Below are 19,144 nucleotides of genomic sequence, written 5' to 3'. Positions count from 1 at the left end.
AAGAGCATTGAGCACCTCTTTATGAAACAACCTCAGTACTTTTGGGTCATCCCCCTCCTCTGGAGGGAGCTCTCCCTCTTCTAATGGCTCCTTCTATGATTGCTCCTCTGAATAGACCAAGGTCACATCACATAAGGAGGAAAAAGCACAGACAGACCTTCAGGAGTGGAAAAATGAGGCTAAACGAGATCTCTTAGGAACTGGAGGGGCAGCGAGGCGAGAAACTGAAACACCTTGCAGGAACTGTGACTGTCCCTGCTTAAGTAAATAGGCCTGGTGTAAGAGCAACATAAGCTCCAGAGAAAACAAAGATCCCGATGCAGCTGAATGTTCTATTGGGGCCCGAGGCTGTAAAATAGCAGCTGTGCTCTGTACATGACCAGACAGAAGCTGTTCCAAACTGCCAGTCGGCCCCGACAAAATGGCGCCCGTTCCTGTGCTCTCCTGCATCAAATTGCACACCGGACAGCCCAAAGTCCCTGGCATATTCAGATGCTGTGTCAAATCTGAAGATGTGCTGCCACCGTCTGTTTCCCCCAGGATTCCTGGCTAGTATGCACTGCAATGCCAACCAGTGGATCCCAAAGCAGGAAAACTGCATAACTGCATCCATGGGAGTCGCCATTCACCCCGACTGGCACATGCGTAGCGCAATGCAGTCCCAAGAGGTGAGTCAGGATCCCTCCCCTGCACCAACTAGAACTTGCAGTCCTTCAAGCGATTCCAAGTCAGACTTACTACTGCCGGATTCTCCCCACAAGCTCACAGTCCCCATAAGTTTTACTCCAGATGAGAAAGCATCAGGACTGATACTCTGTCCCACGTTCTCCAGTTAATCTTTTTCCTTTTTTTTTTTTAAGATTGTTGTGCTGGAAAAGGAGAGATCCACAGGAAACAGGGGTGAGGTGAAGGGAGAGAAGAAGTAAATTCGCAGGGCACCAGAGACAGGGATCTGAAGACCTCCAGATATGATTCTGCAGACTTAAGCTACCCGTAAAGCTCGACTGGGGACTAGTTGACCAACTGGACCAGGAGCAAATTACTCAGAACCAGGGGCTGAAAAGTGTGTCCATCCACCTGGTGAAGACAGAAAATACTGATGCCAGCTCAGTTTTCTGTTCTTTATCGCCACCTGCTGATTGATGGACACAACTACATGTCTCCCTTGGAGGCTGGGTGCAGGGGAATCTTGCCCCCCCCCCCCCCCCCGTTCCCCCCCTTGGCATCCCTGCACAGGTTCTGGAATAGTGGGAAGCAATGGAATGACTGGTTAGCGCCAATCTTTTGCCAGCTACATCATGGGCATTCTGGGGGCATGACAGGTTAAGTTCGATATTCAGAACATAACTGGCCAGGCTTAACAGCGGATAAACAGGACCGCATAAATAGCAGTCCTATCTTTATCTGTTAACTCTTGGCTGGTTAAGTCTGAACATCGACTTAATCGGGCATGTGCTAGCCATCTTGGAAAAAAAATGGAAATTCAATGCTGAAGCCTGCACAGGGCCCAGCATTCGATTTCCGGTTTCAGCACTGGCAGTGAACAAAAAAATGCTGTCTGCTGCAGGCTAAGTAGCAGGGGGATAAGTTATTGAATGCTATCACTTATGTATGTGACTGTTACAGTTGCATGTGTTAAGTGCTAGTTGGGTGCTAAGTGATATCCTATAACTTTAGCAGGCAACTGCTTAACGCAAGGGGGCATGCACAGGTGGAGGTGCATGGGTGGGCCATGTGCTCCCACTAATGCATGTAACTTATCAAACACTGTAAGTCATGTGCTACATTAGACACACACACATACCCCTGCTATTGACATGGAATAAGTAGGCATGCTTAAATGTTGGCATGTAAATGCCATCTTACTCATAAGAACATAAACCATGCCATACTGGGAAGAAAAGTCCATCAAGCCCAGTATTCTGTTTCCAACAGTGGCCAATCCAGGTCACAAGTACCTGGCAAGATCCCAGAACAGTAAACCAGATTTTATGCTGCTTATCCTAGAATATGTAGTGGAGTTTCCTAAAACCATCTTAATAATGGCTTATGGACTTTTCTTTTAGGAAATTATCCAAACCTTTTTTAAACCCTGCTAACTGCTTTTACCACATTCCCTGGCAATGAATTCCATAGTTTAATTACATGTTAAGTGAAGAAATATTTTCTTTGGTTTGTTTTACATTTACTACTTAGTAGCTTCCTTGAATGCCCCCTAGCTCTAGCATTTTTGGAAAGAGTAAATAAGTGATTCATGTCTACCCGTTCCACTGAGTGGAGTGGACCTCTATCATATCTCCCCTCAGCCGTCTCTTCTTCAAGCTGAAGAGCCCTAGACGCTTTAGTCTTTCCTCGTAGGGAAGTCGTCCCATTTCCTTTATCATTTTCATCGCCCTTCTCTGTACCCTTTCTAATTCCCCTATATCTTTTTTGAGATGCGATGAACAGAACTGCACACAGTATTCAAGGTGCAGTCGCACTATGGAGCAATACAAAGGCATTATAACATTCTCATTTTTATTTTCCATTCCTTTCCTAATAATTCCTAACATTCTACTTGGTTTCTTAGCTTCCGTTGCACACTGAGCAAAGGGTTTCAATGTATCATCAACGATGACACCTAGATCCTTTTTCTGGTGGTGACTCCTAATGTGGAACCTTGCATCATGTAGCTATAGTTTGGGCTGTTCTTTCCACATGCATCACTTTGCACTTGCTCACATTAAAAGTAATCTGTCATTTGGATACCAGTCTCCCAGGGTCCTTTTACAATTTTCCACAATCCTCTTGTGATTTAACAACTTTGAATACCTTTGTGTAGTCAGCAAATGTAATTACCTCGCTAGTTATTCCCATATCTCGATCATTTATAAATATATTAAAAAGCAGTGGTCCCCTGGGGAACCCCATTATCTACCCATCTCCATTGAGAATACCGACCATTTAACCCCATTCTCTGTTTTCTATCTTTTAACCAGTTTTTAATCCACAATAGAACACTACCTCCTATCCCATGACTCTCTAATTTCCTCAGGAGTCTTTCCTGAGGTACTTTGTCAAATGCCTTTTGAAAATCCAGATACACAATATTGACCGGTTCACCTTTGTTTATTCACCCCTTCAAAGAAATGTAGTAGGTTGGTGAGGTAAGATTTTCCTCGACTAAATCCATGTTGCCTTTGTCTCATTAATCCATGCCTATGTATATGCTCTGTAATTTTGTTCTTCATAATAGTCTCTACTATTTTGCTCACTCACTGGTCTATAATTTCTCCGATCATCTCTAGTATTCTATAATGAAATCTAGGCGCCCAGATACTGTTATAGAATTTGTGCTTAGCACCCTGCATCTAGGCACCTAACTTTTGCCTCCCTTTATTGAATTGCCCCCTATATCTCTAATTACTGAATCCCTACTCCTACTGGATAAACGGAAGGCAATGCTGATGATAGAACTGGACTTGAGTTCAGCATTTGAATTAGATGACAATCAGGATTATTTTCGAAAGAGAAGGATGCTCATCTTTCGACACAAATAAGGAGATGGGCGTCCTTCTCACAGGGTTGCCCAAATCGGCATAATCGAAAGTTGATTTTGGGCGTCCTCAACTGCTTTCCATTGCGGGGACGACCAAAGTTCACGGGGGCATGTCGCAAGCATAGCAAAGGTGGGACTGGGGCGTGCCTAACACATGGGCGTCCTCGACCGATAAAGGAAAAAAGAAGGGCGTCCCTGTCGAGCTCTTGGGCGACTTTACTTGGTCCATTTTTTGTTACGACAAGCCTCAAAAAGGTGCCCGAACTGACCAGATGACCACCGGAGAGAATCAGTGATGACCTCCCCTTACTCTCCCCAGTAGTTACCAACCCTCCCACCCTAAAAAAAAAACAAAAACTTTTTAAATATTTTTTGCCAGCCTCTATGCCACCCTCAAATGTCATCAGTATGCAGGTCCCTAGAGCAGTTTTAGTGGGTGCAGTGCACGTCAGGCAGGCGGACCCAGGCCTATCCCCCCTTACCTGTTACACTTGTGGTGGTAAAGTGAGCCCTTCAAAACCCACCAGAAACCCACTGTACCCACATGTAGGTGCCCCCTTCACCCCTTAGGGCTATGGTAGTGGTGTACAGTTGTGGGAGGAGGGTTTTGGGGGGCTCAGCACACAAAGTAAGGGAGCTATGCACCTGGGAGCAATTTCTGAAGTCCACTGCAGTGCCCTCTAGGGTGCCCGGTTGGTGTTCTGGCATGTCAGGGGGACCAGTGCACTACAAATGTTGGCTCCTCCCACAACCAAATGGCTTGGATTTGGTTGTTTCTGAGATGGGCGTCCTCGGTTTCCATTATCGGTGAAAATCGAGGACTACCATCTCTAAGGATGACCATCTCTAAGGTCAACCTAAATTTTGCGATTTGGCCGTCCCCGACCATATTATCGAAACGAAAGATGGATGCCCATCTTGTTTCGATAATACGGGTTTCCCCGCCCCTTCGCTGGGACTTCCTGCAAGGACGTCCTCAGGAAAACTTGGACGCCCCTTTCGATTATGCCCCTTCATGCTATTCTACTTTTTAAAAACTAAGTGCAGTTTGAATAACTGGGAAAGTACTGAATTGGTTCTCATCTTTTTTTGGAGATTCAGCACTAGCCATGCGCTAAAAAATGTTTTTTTGTGTTTTGTTTTTTTTGAGGGGGTGTGTCGGGAGGGGTGGAGAGTGGGCAAACTTGCACTAATCAGTTAGTTCAGCTACATTACCGTACGCTAACTGGTTAGTGCAGGATTACCATATGAGCGCTTACTTACAAAATGGATGGCAGCAAGTGCTCACACTTTAACTGTAATATAGAAAATTGGCCATTTTATGGTCCCTAGAACATGGGAAAAACCCACACAAGGGCATGCTACAACTTTGTAAGTCCCCTAAGTGAACACATTTAATAAGAATTTGGTGGCACTGCCTCCCCAGTCATATTAATCTGTGACACCTCAGTCTCCTAGTGAGAGTAAAAGGATCTTCAGCTCAGACCTTCTAAAAGATCCAGTGAGCCTTTGGGTCAGGCCCTGAACAACCCAATATCCCCTTAAGTCGGGGGTCTTCAACAGATCGCATGTGCTAAGGCAAGAAATCTAGATATTTTTCATACAGACTCTTGAAGATGTTAAGACAGCCTTCAAATCAATCAGTTGAACTTACGTGTCTCCATTCTCATCCTGAATCATTGTCAGGTGCCTCTGGCAAGCCAGCAGCATACGAGGGTCTGAGGTGATGGAGTAATCCAGTAGGGCCCTTGACGTGCGTTGAAACATCATCTGGGCTCTCACATTACACAGTGAAGCTGGGAAAGAGAAAACAGTGTATCACCTACCAGGCCCCAATCCACTCACTTGTTCCCTAACTCTACTGCCTATATCAACCCAACGCCAACGTCCTTTTCTTAGCAACTTCATCACCTACATATCCCTCACTTCCTTAAATCATTAGCTCTTAGCTCCCTTTGTGTACTGTCAGTGTCATGGTTTTATCATTGGCATCTCTTCCCTATTTTCTGCTCCCTCATCCATTACCATCACCTGTTCTCTCCCTGGCTCTCACAGGAACTCAAGAACACATTTTATCAGGGCTCTCTCATTCCCAGGTTCCTGGCACACAGGAGTGATGGAAGATTTCACCGAGTACTGAAATCCCAAACTTAGGTCAGCAGCCTGTTTGTGCTCTTCAGCCCATATTCTGATCCCTGTTATTGCTGACCCCCCCCCCCCAACCCTCAATCCTCTCACTCCTATAACTAATTTGAACCATACATACCCTGGTGCAGTGCTTGCTGGTACTGCGTCTCCTGTAGTCTCTCTGTGCAGCTTTCTGGCGGGGTGTCTTCAGTTTTAACCTTTGCCTCTCTCTCTGCAGGTTGGGGCTGCTCAGCTGTCTCTCCAGGCTTCTGGGGCTGAGCGTCTTCGGTCATCTGTAGCCCTCCTGGATAGGACACCACGGAATGTGTCCCTAGCGTATACAGACAATTTGCATTGTACTGGAAATTTGCAGTTCCTCCTGTAAGTCAGAAAACAATTCCACATGATCCCGCCATAAAGTCTCATATACAAATAGAAGGGCCTTAAACAACAAAAAGGGAAGGGACGCAGAATCCTAACATCTGAACAGTACTAGCCAGGCGTCCTGGGTTGAGTACAAGCACAGCTCTTCTCACATCTAACCACAGAATTTCTCTCTGTCCTCCCCTTTCTCCTCTTTGCTGATTTTTCTATGTCTTCTCTGTCTATTAAGGCGGTTCCTAAACCTGGTCCTGGAGGCACCCCAGCCAATCAGGTTTTCAGGATATCTACAATGAATATTCACTGCCTCCACTGCATGCCAATCTCTCTCATGAATATTCATTATGGATATAAAAGTGGTATAGAAAATAATTAATAGACATACCCAAGGCAGTGTCTCTTATATAAATAGAAGTAGATGTCCAGCTTCCCTTACAGAATCTAGCATAATTGGGTAAATTCACGCCTGTATTTTAGATGCTAGTGTTTCCATCAGAGCATGTGTCTGCGTTTAAATGCCAGAGATACAGTGGGGGAAATAAGTATTTGATCCCTTGCTGATTTTGTAAGTGTGCCCACTGACAAAGACATGAGCAGCCCATAATTGAAGGGTAGGTTATTGGTAACAGTGAGAGATAGCACATCACAAATTAAATCCGGAAAATCACATTGTGGAAAGTATATGAATTTATTTGCATTCTGCAGAGGGAAATAAGTATTTGATCCCCCACCAACCAGTAAGAGATCTGGCCCCTACAGACCAGGTAGATGCTCCAAATCAACTCGTTACCTGCATGACAGACAGCTGTCGGCAATGGTCACCTGTATGAAAGACACCTGTCCACAGACTCAGTGAATCAGTCAGACTCTAACCTCTACAAAATGGCCAAGAGCAAGGAGCTGTCTAAGGATGTCAGGGACAAGATCATACACCTGCACAAGGCTGGAATGGGCTACAAAACCATCAGTAAGACGCTGGGCGAGAAGGAGACAACTGTTGGTGCCATAGTAAGAAAATGGAAGAAGTACAAAATGACTGTCAATCGACAAAGATCTGGGGCTCCACGCAAAATCTCACCTCGTGGGGTATCCTTGATCATGAGGAAGGTTAGAAATCAGCCTACAACTACAAGGGGGGAACTTGTCAATGATCTCAAGGCAGCTGGGACCACTGTCACCACGAAAACCATTGGTAACACATTACGACATAACGGATTGCAATCCTGCAGTGCCCGCAAGGTCCCCCTGCTCCGGAAGGCACATGTGACGGCCCGTCTGAAGTTTGCCAGTGAACACCTGGATGATGCCGAGAGTGATTGGGAGAAGGTGCTGTGGTCAGATGAGACAAAAATTGAGCTCTTTGGCATGAACTCAACTCGCCGTGTTTGGAGGAAGAGAAATGCTGCCTATGACCCAAAGAACACCGTCCCCACTGTCAAGCATGGAGGTGGAAATGTTATGTTTTGGGGGTGTTTCTCTGCTAAGGGCACAGGACTACTTCACCGCATCAATGGGAGAATGGATGGGGCCATGTACCGTACAATTCTGAGTGACAACCTCCTTCCCTCCGCCAGGGCCTTAAAAATGGGTCGTGGCTGGGTCTTCCAGCACGACAATGACCCAAAACATACAGCCAAGGCAACAAAGGAGTGGCTCAGGAAGAAGCACATTAGGGTCATGGAGTGGCCTAGCCAGTCACCAGACCTTAATCCCATTGAAAACTTATGGAGGGAGCTGAAGCTGCGAGTTGCCAAGCGACAGCCCAGAACTCTTAATGATTTAGAGATGATCTGCAAAGAGGAGTGGACCAAAATTCCTCCTGACATGTGTGCAAACCTCATCATCAACTACAGAAGACGTCTGACCGCTGTGCTTGCCAACAAGGGTTTTGCCACCAAGTATTAGGTCTTGTTTGCCAGAGGGATCAAATACTTATTTCCCTCTGCAGAATGCAAATAAATTCATATACTTTCCACAATGTGATTTTCCGGATTTAATTTGTGATGTGCTATCTCTCACTGTTACCAATAACCTACCCTTCAATTATGGGCTGCTCATGTCTTTGTCAGTGGGCACACTTACAAAATCAGCAAGGGATCAAATACTTATTTCCCCCACTGTATGTGCATAACATATAGTATCTTATAATTTACCCAGATGGCATTCAAAGCAATTTAAGTGGGCAGAATAGCTTAAATCGCTTTTCTGTAGCTAACCGCGAACATTCAGTGGCACTTAACCAGTTAGCATCTGAGCCAAAACCGGCTAACTTGTGAGCATTCCGGGGGTGAAGTTGGTACTTAAGCGGTTAAGTGCCGATATTCACCCTTGACCGCATAAGATAACCACTTCATTGGGCTGCATAAATAACAGTCCTATCTTCAAGTGGTACAGCTTATGCAATCAATGGCTGAATATTGCACTTAACCGCATAAGCTTTAGTAGCCAACCTGAAACCAGATATTCAATGCCCAGCACTGAATATCCGGGAATAGTCAGTGGCAGACATAAAAATACTGACTGCTGTCAGTTATTTTTTTTATTTATTATTATTTATTTATATTTTGCTCACACCTTTTTCAGTAGTAGCTCAAGGTGAGTTACATTCAGGTACACTGGATATTTCTCTGTCCCAGGAGGGCTCAGAATCTAATTTTGTACCTGAGGCGATGGAGGGTTAAGTGACTTGCCCAAGATCACAAGGAGCAGCAGTGGGATTTGAATCAGCCACCTCTGGATTTCAAGAACGGTGCTCTAACCACTAGGCCACTCCTCCACTCAGGCTCAAAGTGTATAAACGCATGTCTTGTCTACACTCCACCTACATGTATGCCTACCTGTAAAATGTCGAATTTTGGCATTTCTACATGTATGTGCATACATACATGTGTATATGCCATTATTCTAAACATTAAATCCAAATTAAAAGGTCAAACTTAAAGAGTTTAAACTTTTGCACAAAGATGGAGGCAAGTCAAACAATAAACAATCCTGAAAAAGCCCAGTGTCTAATCATTTGAATCCAAGACTTATTAGTGAAATAGTTTTCTATATAGTCTATAACGGACCTCAGTGGTGACTTGTTTCATAAGAGTCAGATTATCTCTTAGCTCGCCTTGCCTCTTCACCGGTCCAAGTTTTTCAACCAATTCCTTATTTAGATTTTATTTAAATTTTCATTATACGGTTGAAAAACATGGACCGATAAAGACGCAAGGTGAGCCCCAAAAGAGGTGGTGGAAGCAAAAACAGTGTGGGATAAATACAATGGATCCCTATAGGAGAAGAGGACGGAAATCAAGAATGGAGCACCTCAACTCAAAACAGCTCTGAAATGACCGTTGTGCTTATCCCTATACAGTAAAAACATGGGGAAAGTAACCTGCAATGTGCAACCCCTCCAAAATAAAAATAGGCATGAGGAAAGTAACCTGCAGTGCGGCAAGTACAACCCCTCCCCTCACCAAAAAAAAGAAAAATATAAACAGGCATGGGGAAAGTAACCTGTACTGTTCAACAGGCAGAAACCCCCCAAAACTAGGGTTGTACATTTAACGCATTAATAATGCGATTAACACATTCAATGTTTAACTCGAGTTAAATGTTTAACGTGTTAATGCCATCATTGTCTCTCCCCCACCAGCCAGCACCTCTTCTTACCTCTCCTGGCAAGGTACTCCAGCAGCCCCCTTCTCCTCTGCATGCTCCTTCTCCCTGACCCTCACCGCTTCAGTGAAAACAGTGCTGCTCAGTGGTGCCAGATGAGAAAAATTTTCCCAGCCCAAAAACAGCCGTAAACCCGCCCAAAAACGCCTGAAGCCAAACCCCGCCTCCCATGTCACCAAACCCCGCCTCCCACGTCACTAACTCCGCCCCTGACGTCACTAATCCGCCCCTGACGTCATTAACCCCGCCCTGACGTCAACCCCGCCCCTGAAAAGCTTCTATTGGACCAAATTGGACCAATAGAAGCCCCGGAAAAGCTTCTAGTGACCAAATTGGACCAATAGAAGCCCTGGAAAAAAGCGCCCAAACCCGCACAGCGGCCACAGGAAAACCGCCCAAAAAACCACACCCCGCAGCTGCCGAAAGTTTCCCGCAGCCGCTTGCGGAAACCCGCCCAATTGGACGGAAAAACCGTCCACCTGGCAACCGCAGTGCTGCTTCTTCTCACCCAGCCTGAAGCATCTCTCTGTAACAGGAAGTTCCACCTCAGAACTTCCTGTTACACTTAAAGAGAGACACTTCAGGCTGGATGAGAAGCAGGGGGAAGGAGCCGCAGAGGAGAGGGGGGCCACTGGAGTGCCACGCGGAGAGAAGAGGTGCCGGCTGGAATGTGCTTGTAGAAAAAAAGGAAGACAGAGAGAGGGAAAGATGCGGACCATGGCAGGGGCAGTGGCCACAAAAGAAAGAGGAAGCAGAAAAAAAAAGATGGAGAGAAAAATGCAAACCATGGCGGGGGCCGCGAAAGTGAAAGCAGAAAAATGAAGACAGAGAGAAACATGCAGACCACAGTGGGAGGGAGAAAGAGGAAACAGAGAGAGATGCAGGGAGGGGGATGTTAGAGGGACAAATGCTGGAAATAGGGGATGGAAGGATCAAAGAAGGGCGTTGGGAAGGGAGGAAAAAAAAGGGAAACAATGATGATCATGGATGGAGGGAAAGGAGGAGATGGTGCCCCTGGAGAGGAGGGGGAAGGGATCCATGGAGAGGAGGGGAGGGGGCCCATGGAGGGGAGGGGAGAGAGATGGGGCCCATTTGCCCAATTTTTAATTGATGTACAGCCCTACCCAATGCAAAACCAGAATGAGGAAGGTAACCTGTACTATGCAACAGTTTAACCTCCAAATATAAAAATAGGCATGGGGAAAGTAACCTGCAATGCAAGGTAGTAAACTCCCCTCCCCCTCCTGCCTGCTTAAATCATTATGAATATTTGGGGGTTTGAGGGTTTGATCTGAGACAACATGGTTTTACCAAAGGTAAATCGTGCCAAATGAATCTCATTGAATTCTTTGACTGGGTGACCAGAAAATTGAATCAAGGACGTGCTATAGATGTTATCTACTTAGATTTCAGCAAAGCTTTTGACACAGTTCCCCACAGGAGACTCTTTAATAAACTTCACAGGCTGAAGATAGGACCCAACATGGTGAACTGGATTAGGAACTGGTTGACAGACAGACATCAGAGGGTGGTGGTTAATGGAATTCACTTGGAAGAGGGAAAGGTGAGTAGCAGAGTGCCTCAGGGATCGGTGCTGGGGCCAATTCTGTTCTATATATTTGTGAGTGACATTGCTGAAGGGTCAGAAGGTAAAGTTTGCCTTTTTGCAGATGATACCAAGATTTGTAACAGAGTGGACACCCCGGGGGCAGTGGAAAACATGAAAAAGGATCTGCAGAAGCTAGAAGAATGGCCTAATGTTTGGCAATTAAAATTCAATGCAAAGAAATGCAAAGTGATGCACTTAGGGAGCAGAAATCCACGGGAGACGTATGTGTTAGGCGTTGAGAGTCTGATATGTACAGACAGGAGAGAAGGATCTTGGGGTGATAGTATCTGAGGATCTGAAGGCGACGAAACAGTGTGACAAGGCGGTGGCCGTAGCCAGAAGATTGCTAGGCTGTATAGAAAGAGGTGTGACCAGCAGAAGAAAGGAGGTGTTGATGCCCCTATACAAGTCATTGGTGAGGCCCCAACTGGAGTATTGTGTTCAGTTTTGGAGGCCGTATCTTGCTAAGGATGTAAAAAGAATTGAAGCAGTGCAAAGAAAAGCTACAAAAATGGTTTGGGATTTGCGTTACAAGAAGTATGAGGAGAGACTGGCTGACCTGAACATGTATACCCTGGAGGAAAGGAGAAACAGGGGTGATATGATACAGACGTTCAAATATTTGAAAGGCATTAATCCACAAACAAACCTTTTCCAGAGACAGGAAGGAGGTAGAACTAGAGGACATGAAATGAGGTTGAAGGGGGCAGACTCAAAAAAAATGTCAGGAAGTATTTTTTCACGGAGAGAGTGGTGGATACTTGGAATGCCCTCCCACAGGAGGTGGTGATGAAAACGGTAATGGAATTCAAAAATGTGTGGGATAAACATAAAGGAATCCTGTTCAGAAGGAATGGATCCTCAGAAGCTCAGCAGAGACTGGGTGGCAGGGCTAGTGCTGGGCAGACTTCTACAGTCTGTGCCCTGAAAATGGCGGCAGGGCTAGTGCTGGGCAGACTTCTACAGTCTGTGCCCTGAAAATGGCAGATACAAAACAAGGGCAGGTATACATATGAAGTAGCACGTATGAGTTTATCTTGTTGGGCAGACTGGATGGACCATACAGGCCTTTCTCTGCCGTCACTTACTATGTTACTGTGAATGTAAAAGCTGCTTTCTCACATCTTGACAATCACATCTGAAGCTGCACCTCTGGGGTCTTTTTTGTTAATTGTTTAAAAAGACTTCAACTTAAAATTAATTTTCCCCAGGCCCAGAACAGCTATGAGACGTGCTCTGCCATCATGAGTCTACAAAGGGACTTTTGTGATAGTACCAAGAGAGGGGGGGAGGGGAAGAGAGGAAGTGCATTTTAGTCATTAGATAATGGGCAGCCAGAACTGGGATGCATGCATGCTGGGTTGAAGAAGCAACATAGTCTGAGGCTCCTGAGTGAGGATTTTCATGGTGATGACTAGGCTCGACAGATGGAAGTGAGATATTGAAACCAGGTAGAAATCTCCTGGGTGGCTGGGCTGACAGCTCTCTGCTTTTAGTATATTACATTGGGGGGGGGGGGGGGGGGGGTGACATTTGTGCTGTGCTTAATTTAATTCTCTTTATTGGTGACATTCAATTTTGTCCAACCTTCAACAGCTCAATAATAATGAACAACTAATACACCAACCAAAATTTCAATTAACACTATTTCTATCTTTTCCCCAGAATTACATCCTTTCCAATCCTTATAACTTGAAAGTACTTATGACTTTGGTGTGATGGATCTTTGCTCTTACAATCCCTTACTCAAATTAAATCCCCTCCCCTCTTTGTGTGTTTGCTTAATGCCCCATGGCGCTCACCTCCGCCCAATCCATAGCCTCCAGTGCCACCGCCTGCACCCCCCATGGGGGACCCGCCGTCAAAGTGATGAAAGGTTGGCAGCGGCTTCCTCTTCTTCCTCTCCACCTCCTCTTTATCTGTGGGAGTGACAGGAAGCACAGGAATTAGGGGAGCGCCTCCTGCAGGTGGCAGGTGTACTGTACAGACACTGGGACGGGTGCCTCAGGGCACAAGAGCTTTACCTGGCTCCAGTGGGTAATAAGTAAACTGTTTTGCATCACTGACATCCCCACCCCGTTTACGCTTCAGCTGCAGGAATACAGTGACAGGCCGGTCAATCTCCTTCTTATGATACGGTGGTGTCCGGAAGACAATGGCGTACTGCAAAAAAAAGCAGAAGGTACATATCATCAGCCCTCACTAAAGCTATAACCTCACCATATTGCAATGGAAGAAGTGTGCACAGGGAATTCCTGTCTGCCCACTGAAAAAAAAACAAAACAACTTTCAGGTAAAGCAATGCCAAAGACCCCCGAGATGACCTCCTACCCCCCCCCCCCCCCCCACCAATCCATCATTCTAGTACTCTACACCTCTAACTCTGAGCCCAACATCAAATACTACCACCACTATAACCTGTCCAACTAATTCAGCATGTTACCAGTTACTGCAGCCTCTCACCCACTACTGTTACCCTGCCCCTTACCCATACTGACTTCAAGAGGACCCCAGTCAAACATTTTACCTGTTTGTGAACATCTGTTGGTGAAAAGTCACCAAACGCCTGCCAACCATTGTCATCATCTTCATAAAACCTCACCTCAATATCATCTGCAGAGAGAGAGAGAGACAGTCACTGAACCTGAAATAGAGCCAGAAACAGGCGAGTTGATGTCAACAAATAAGACAGGAGATGATCACTATATTAGAAGCAGAGGAGAAAAAAAAAAAGGGAGTGTCACAACACCAAAAAAGAAGGTGTATGTCACGGAACCAGTAACATGAGTGGTAGAGTAGCGGGAGGAGAAGAGTATCGACGTCTGAAGTATGACAGTATTATCCCAAGAACCTATGGATACATAGTAGATGACAGCAAAGAAAGACCTGTACGGTCCATCCAGTCTGCCCAACAAGACAAACTAATATGTGCTACTTTATGTGTATACCTGACCTTGATTTGTATCCGCCATTTTCAGGGCACAGACTGTAGAAGTCTGTTCAGCACTAGCCCCGCCTCCCAACCTCTAGCCCTGCCACCCAATCTCTGCTGAGCTTCTGAGGATACATTCCTTCTGAACAGGATTCCTTAATGTTTATCCCACACATGCAGTCACAGAGTTGACTCCTATGCCCAATACATCTTTCCCCCTTCAAGAGGGAACCTTCCTATATAAACTTCCCTCCTCCCATAGAAGCACTCTTACCCAAAGCTCTTTGGAGGGGCACTTCTGACTGAAATTCCAACTTGCTCTATGGTTATAATTAGAGCTTGTTCAATCACAAAAAAAGGTGAATGAATCCACCCTACCAAATATCAACCGATAGTGAATTAAGTTGGCCCACCAATTATTACCTCTCTACTCCGTGGAGGAAAAGACCTCAGAGATCCGTAACACAGTGATAGTTCCAACTGCTGCTCAACTAGACCTAAACTCAATTATCGGTCAAAAACCTCTACCACATTGAATCTTTATATCCAAATTATTAATTTAAAAAAAAAAAATGTTTTCTTTAAATAGTCCATGAAAGCGGGATAAAGAACAGTACTTATCTTGAAAAAATGACCCTGACAGGTTCCATTTCACCTTGGCTTCGTCAGGGGATTTTGAAAAGCAAATTAAGTGGGCTTATGAAGATGATGGATGTTGTGTAACGTTGCCATTATGACAATTTTGGATGGCAGTGGACATCGCTGAGGCCTTTTAAATATTTAAAATATTCAGAAAAGTTTTAAAAAATTCAAAAAAAATTTTTTGTTGTATGAATTGAGGCGTGTATGAAGGTATATAGTGGGATACAATATAAGTATTTTGGACTATTAGTTTGTATCAAAAGATCTCTATTGAAAAAAAGATTTGCCGATTGTATGAGTAAGTGTATTCTGTAACATGGTGCATGTAAATTCTAAGTCACGCAATTGAAAAGTAGGCGTGGTCATGGGCATTTCTAAAATCTATGCATGTGTTATAGAATACTTCCGGTCCGTTCCTAATTTAGGTAACTGCCCACAACTAAATTTAGTCACGTGGAGCAGCACTAGGTATAAACATCCAAAATCTGAATAGGAAACGTCATTTTCAAAAAAGAAAAAAATGTATCTTTTGTTTTTAAAAATATTGTTTTGAACAAGGTTTTGTGATTTGGACGTTTTGTTTTTTGGTCCATTTTCGAAAAAAAGCGTCCAAGTACAAAACGCACAAAATTAAGCCATTGGGATGTAGGAGGAGCCAGCATTTTTAGTAGACTGGTCCCCCTAGGGGGCACTGGATTTCATAAAATACTCCCAGGTACACATCTCACGATTGCTCCCTTACCTTGTGTGCTGATCCCCTAAAACCCACCCAAAACTCACTACCACCAACTGTACACCACTATCATAGCCCTTACGGGTGAAGGGGGCACATATATGTGTGTACAGTGCTTTGAAAATGAGCCCCAGAGACTCCAGCCAACTTATTAGTGTAACATAACCACAGAGGCATGGTATGGTCGCATTTTCAGTATGGTAATACTAGAGCCCAGCTAAGGAACAGGTTATTTTGAGTTAGTCTTCACTGGACCAAACTTGCTTTCCTTGCCATCACCATCCAACTGGAAGCAAACTCGGGTTCAATGTGGCTTACATTTGAAAATACAGCGAGACAGAATAATAGAATACAGTTATATCATGGGAGCAAATAGATGGATATGTCTGAAACATTTAACAATGTTGAGATTAGTATATATACCCAACTGGGCACTTTAAAAGACTGTCCTTTAATGATGCTGCATGTTCAGGAATCATAGCCATATGTATGAACATGCACACACCAGAATAGACATCTTTTAGACACATTGGAAAAGCAAACAAGAACTTCTACAGAGTACATCCAAAGCTTAATTTTTATTTTCTCATTTCCATCTTCCAAAACTCTATACAGCTACAGATCAGGAAGACACAAAGCAGTCCAAAACACGCAGTAACAACACGGTTTATACCTATTTGTTCAACCAACCTTAGGATTCACCTTTGGGTTTAAAAAGCAGAACCACATGCAAGTAAGGACTGGATAAATGAATTAAAACAAAGTTTAAAACAAATGCCCTTAATATGTAATACTTAGAACATAAGAAGTACATAAGAACATAAGTATTGCCATACTGGGACAGACTGAAGGTTCATCAAGCCCAGCATCCTGTTTCCAACAGTGGCCAATCCAGGATACAAGTACCTGACAAAATCCTAAAATGGTACAATACATTTTATACTGCTTATCCTAGAAATAAACCGTGGATTTTCCCCAAGTCCATTTTATTTAATGGCTTATGGACTTTTCTTTTAGGAAGCTATCCAAACCTTTTTAAAACTCAGCTAACTGCTTTTACCACATTCTCTGGCAACAAATTCCAGTTTAATTACACACTGAGTGAAGAAATATTTTCTCTAATTTGTTTTAAATTTACTACTTTGTAGCTTCATTGCGTGCCCCCTAGTTCTAGTATTTTTGGAAAGAGTAAACAAGCGATTCACGTCTACATGTTCCACTCCACTCATTATTTTATAGACCTCTATCACATCTCTCCTCAACAATCTTTTCTCCAAGCTGAAAAGCCCTAGCCGCTTTAGTCTTTCCTCATTGGGAAGTCATCCTATCCCCTTTATCGTTTTCGTCACCCTTCTCTGTACCTTTTCTAATTCCACTACATCTTTTTTGAGATGCGGAGACCACAATATTTGAGATGCGGTCGCAACCATGGAGCGAGACAAAGGCATTATAACGTCCTTTTGTTTGTTTTCCATTCCTTTCCTAATAATACCTAACATTCCTTTTGCTTTCTTAGCGGCCGCTGCACACTACTACTACTACTACTACTTAACATTTCTAGATCGCTACTCTGGTTACGCAGCGATGTACAGTTTAACAAAGAAGGACACTGAGCAGAGGGTTTCAACATATCATCAACGATGACACCTCTAGATCCCTTTCCTGGTCGGCGACTCCTAATGTGGAACCTTGCATTATGTAGCTATAGTTCAGGTTCCTCTTTCCCAAATGCATTGCTTTGCACTTGCTCACATTAAACGTCATTTGCCATTTAGATGCCCAGTCTCCCAAGGTCCTCTTGTAATTATTCACAATCCTCTTGCGATTTAACAACTTTGAATAACTTTGTGTCGTCAGCAAATTTAATTACCTCACTAGTTACTCCCATCTCTAGATCATTTATAAATATGTTAAAAAGCAGTGGTCCCAGACCAAAGCAAAGAAGTCATTTAATCTGTCCGCTATGGCTTTGTCTTCCCTGAGTACCCCTTTTACCCCTCAGTCATCTAGCGGTCCAACCGATTCTTTTGCTGGCTTCTTGCTTTTAATATAACTTAAAAAAAAATTACAATGTGTTTTTGCCTCCAATGCAATCTTTTTTTCAAAGTCCTTCTTTGCCTTCCTTATCAGCGCTTTGCATTTGACTTGCATTCCTTATGCTGTTTCTTATTATTTTCAGTCGTATCCTTCTACCAAACAAAACAGATTCAGTAATTGCTTCAACTCTCAATGATAAATTGGAAACACATCCAGTAACTTCCACAGTATCTATGTCACTTTGGTACAACCCATATGTTTTAATCAATAAGGCGCCCTTCTATTGGAAGGAATGGATAAAGGAATATGGACCATCACAGATATTTTGCCTGAAAATAAAACACTGCTGTCATTTTTACTGCTAAAACAGAAATTTTCTCTGCCACCTACACCATACTTCAAGTGGATTCAATTAAAACACTGCATATCCTCACAAGGTTTTCTTTCTAATCTTACGACAACTATCCCATCTATTTACTCCACTGCACATTCCTTGATTGCCGCTGGCCATATAGCATCTACTATCTACAAGCGATGTATAATGTCATCCTTTCATTCAGTCACACCTCTTCAGAAGATCTGGCAATATGATGCTGGACATGTCGTTACAAAAGAACAAAGGTCTCAACTTTTGGTCTTCATCCATGAAGCCACTAACATCTGCGTCATCCTTACATTTCATGTACTTTTTATATCACAGAACATCATGGACGCCGCGCAAACTTGCATAGCAGGTCTGATCTTTTCTACCAAAGGTTGGAACTGTTCTAAGTCAGTTGGTATTCTGCTCCACATGCTCTATGAATGCGAGTTAATACTTAACTTTCGGAAATAAATTTGGTGTACGATTCAAAAGATTCTTCAAACTGAAATTGACACAACTACTTTTATAGCAATATTCAAATCTTGTTCTCCACAATTCCTCATCTCAGACTCACAAGCAAAACATCTGGATATTCTACTCAAAATCGCTCAAAAGCATATAACCCCAAACTCTATATATCGCGCCTTAATTTCCGTGCAGAAATCGAAGTGTATTCTATAACAATACACATAACTTAATTGTTTAACTAGCTAATCAGCACTGTTAATTAGATGTTAAGATTTACATGCATGTAAATTCTAAGTCGCATAGTTGAAAAGGAAGCAGGACCATGAGCGGAACATGGGTATTTCTAAAATCTATGCGCACTGTTATAGAATGCACCCAGTCTGCACCTAATTTAGGCATAGGGATTTACGTCAAGTAAAACATGATGTAAATGGCCGCAACTAAATTTGGTCGTGTGGAGAGGCGCTTGGCGTATTCTATATATCGTGTGGAAATTTAAGCCTATTCTATAAAATATAGGTGTGCTTTAGAGAATACGCCTAGGCGTATTTTTTTTCCATGTGGAATTTTCAAGTGTCATAAATAGAATCTAGCCCATACTGCCTAACTGGAATCAGCCAACTTATTGTTGGAATTTGGTGGAATTC

At 43.7% G+C, this 19,144-nt stretch overlaps 1 protein-coding gene across 6 annotated transcripts in view; it reads right to left on the bottom strand.

The window, feature by feature from the left end:
- Positions 1-19,144, bottom strand: part of NFKB2 (nuclear factor kappa B subunit 2) — a 130,661-nt gene that overhangs the window by 26,233 nt on the left and 85,284 nt on the right. For all 6 annotated transcript variants that reach the window (XM_030203430.1, XM_030203428.1, XM_030203432.1 and 3 more), the window contains 5 exons: positions 13,849-13,934; positions 13,346-13,484; positions 13,124-13,240; positions 5,805-6,044; positions 5,193-5,334 (listed from right to left, as the gene is read on the bottom strand). In XM_030203430.1, the coding sequence (XP_030059290.1) occupies positions 5,193-5,334; positions 5,805-6,044; positions 13,124-13,240; positions 13,346-13,484; positions 13,849-13,934 (724 nt within the window). The remainder of the gene's footprint in view (positions 1-5,192; positions 5,335-5,804; positions 6,045-13,123; positions 13,241-13,345; positions 13,485-13,848; positions 13,935-19,144) is intronic.

This window comes from Microcaecilia unicolor, chromosome 5 (assembly GCF_901765095.1).
Source record: "Microcaecilia unicolor chromosome 5, aMicUni1.1, whole genome shotgun sequence".
NCBI lineage: Eukaryota > Metazoa > Chordata > Amphibia > Gymnophiona > Siphonopidae > Microcaecilia > Microcaecilia unicolor.
Note: the sequence above shows the minus strand (reverse complement) of the source record. Positions and strands in the feature narration are given on the sequence as shown.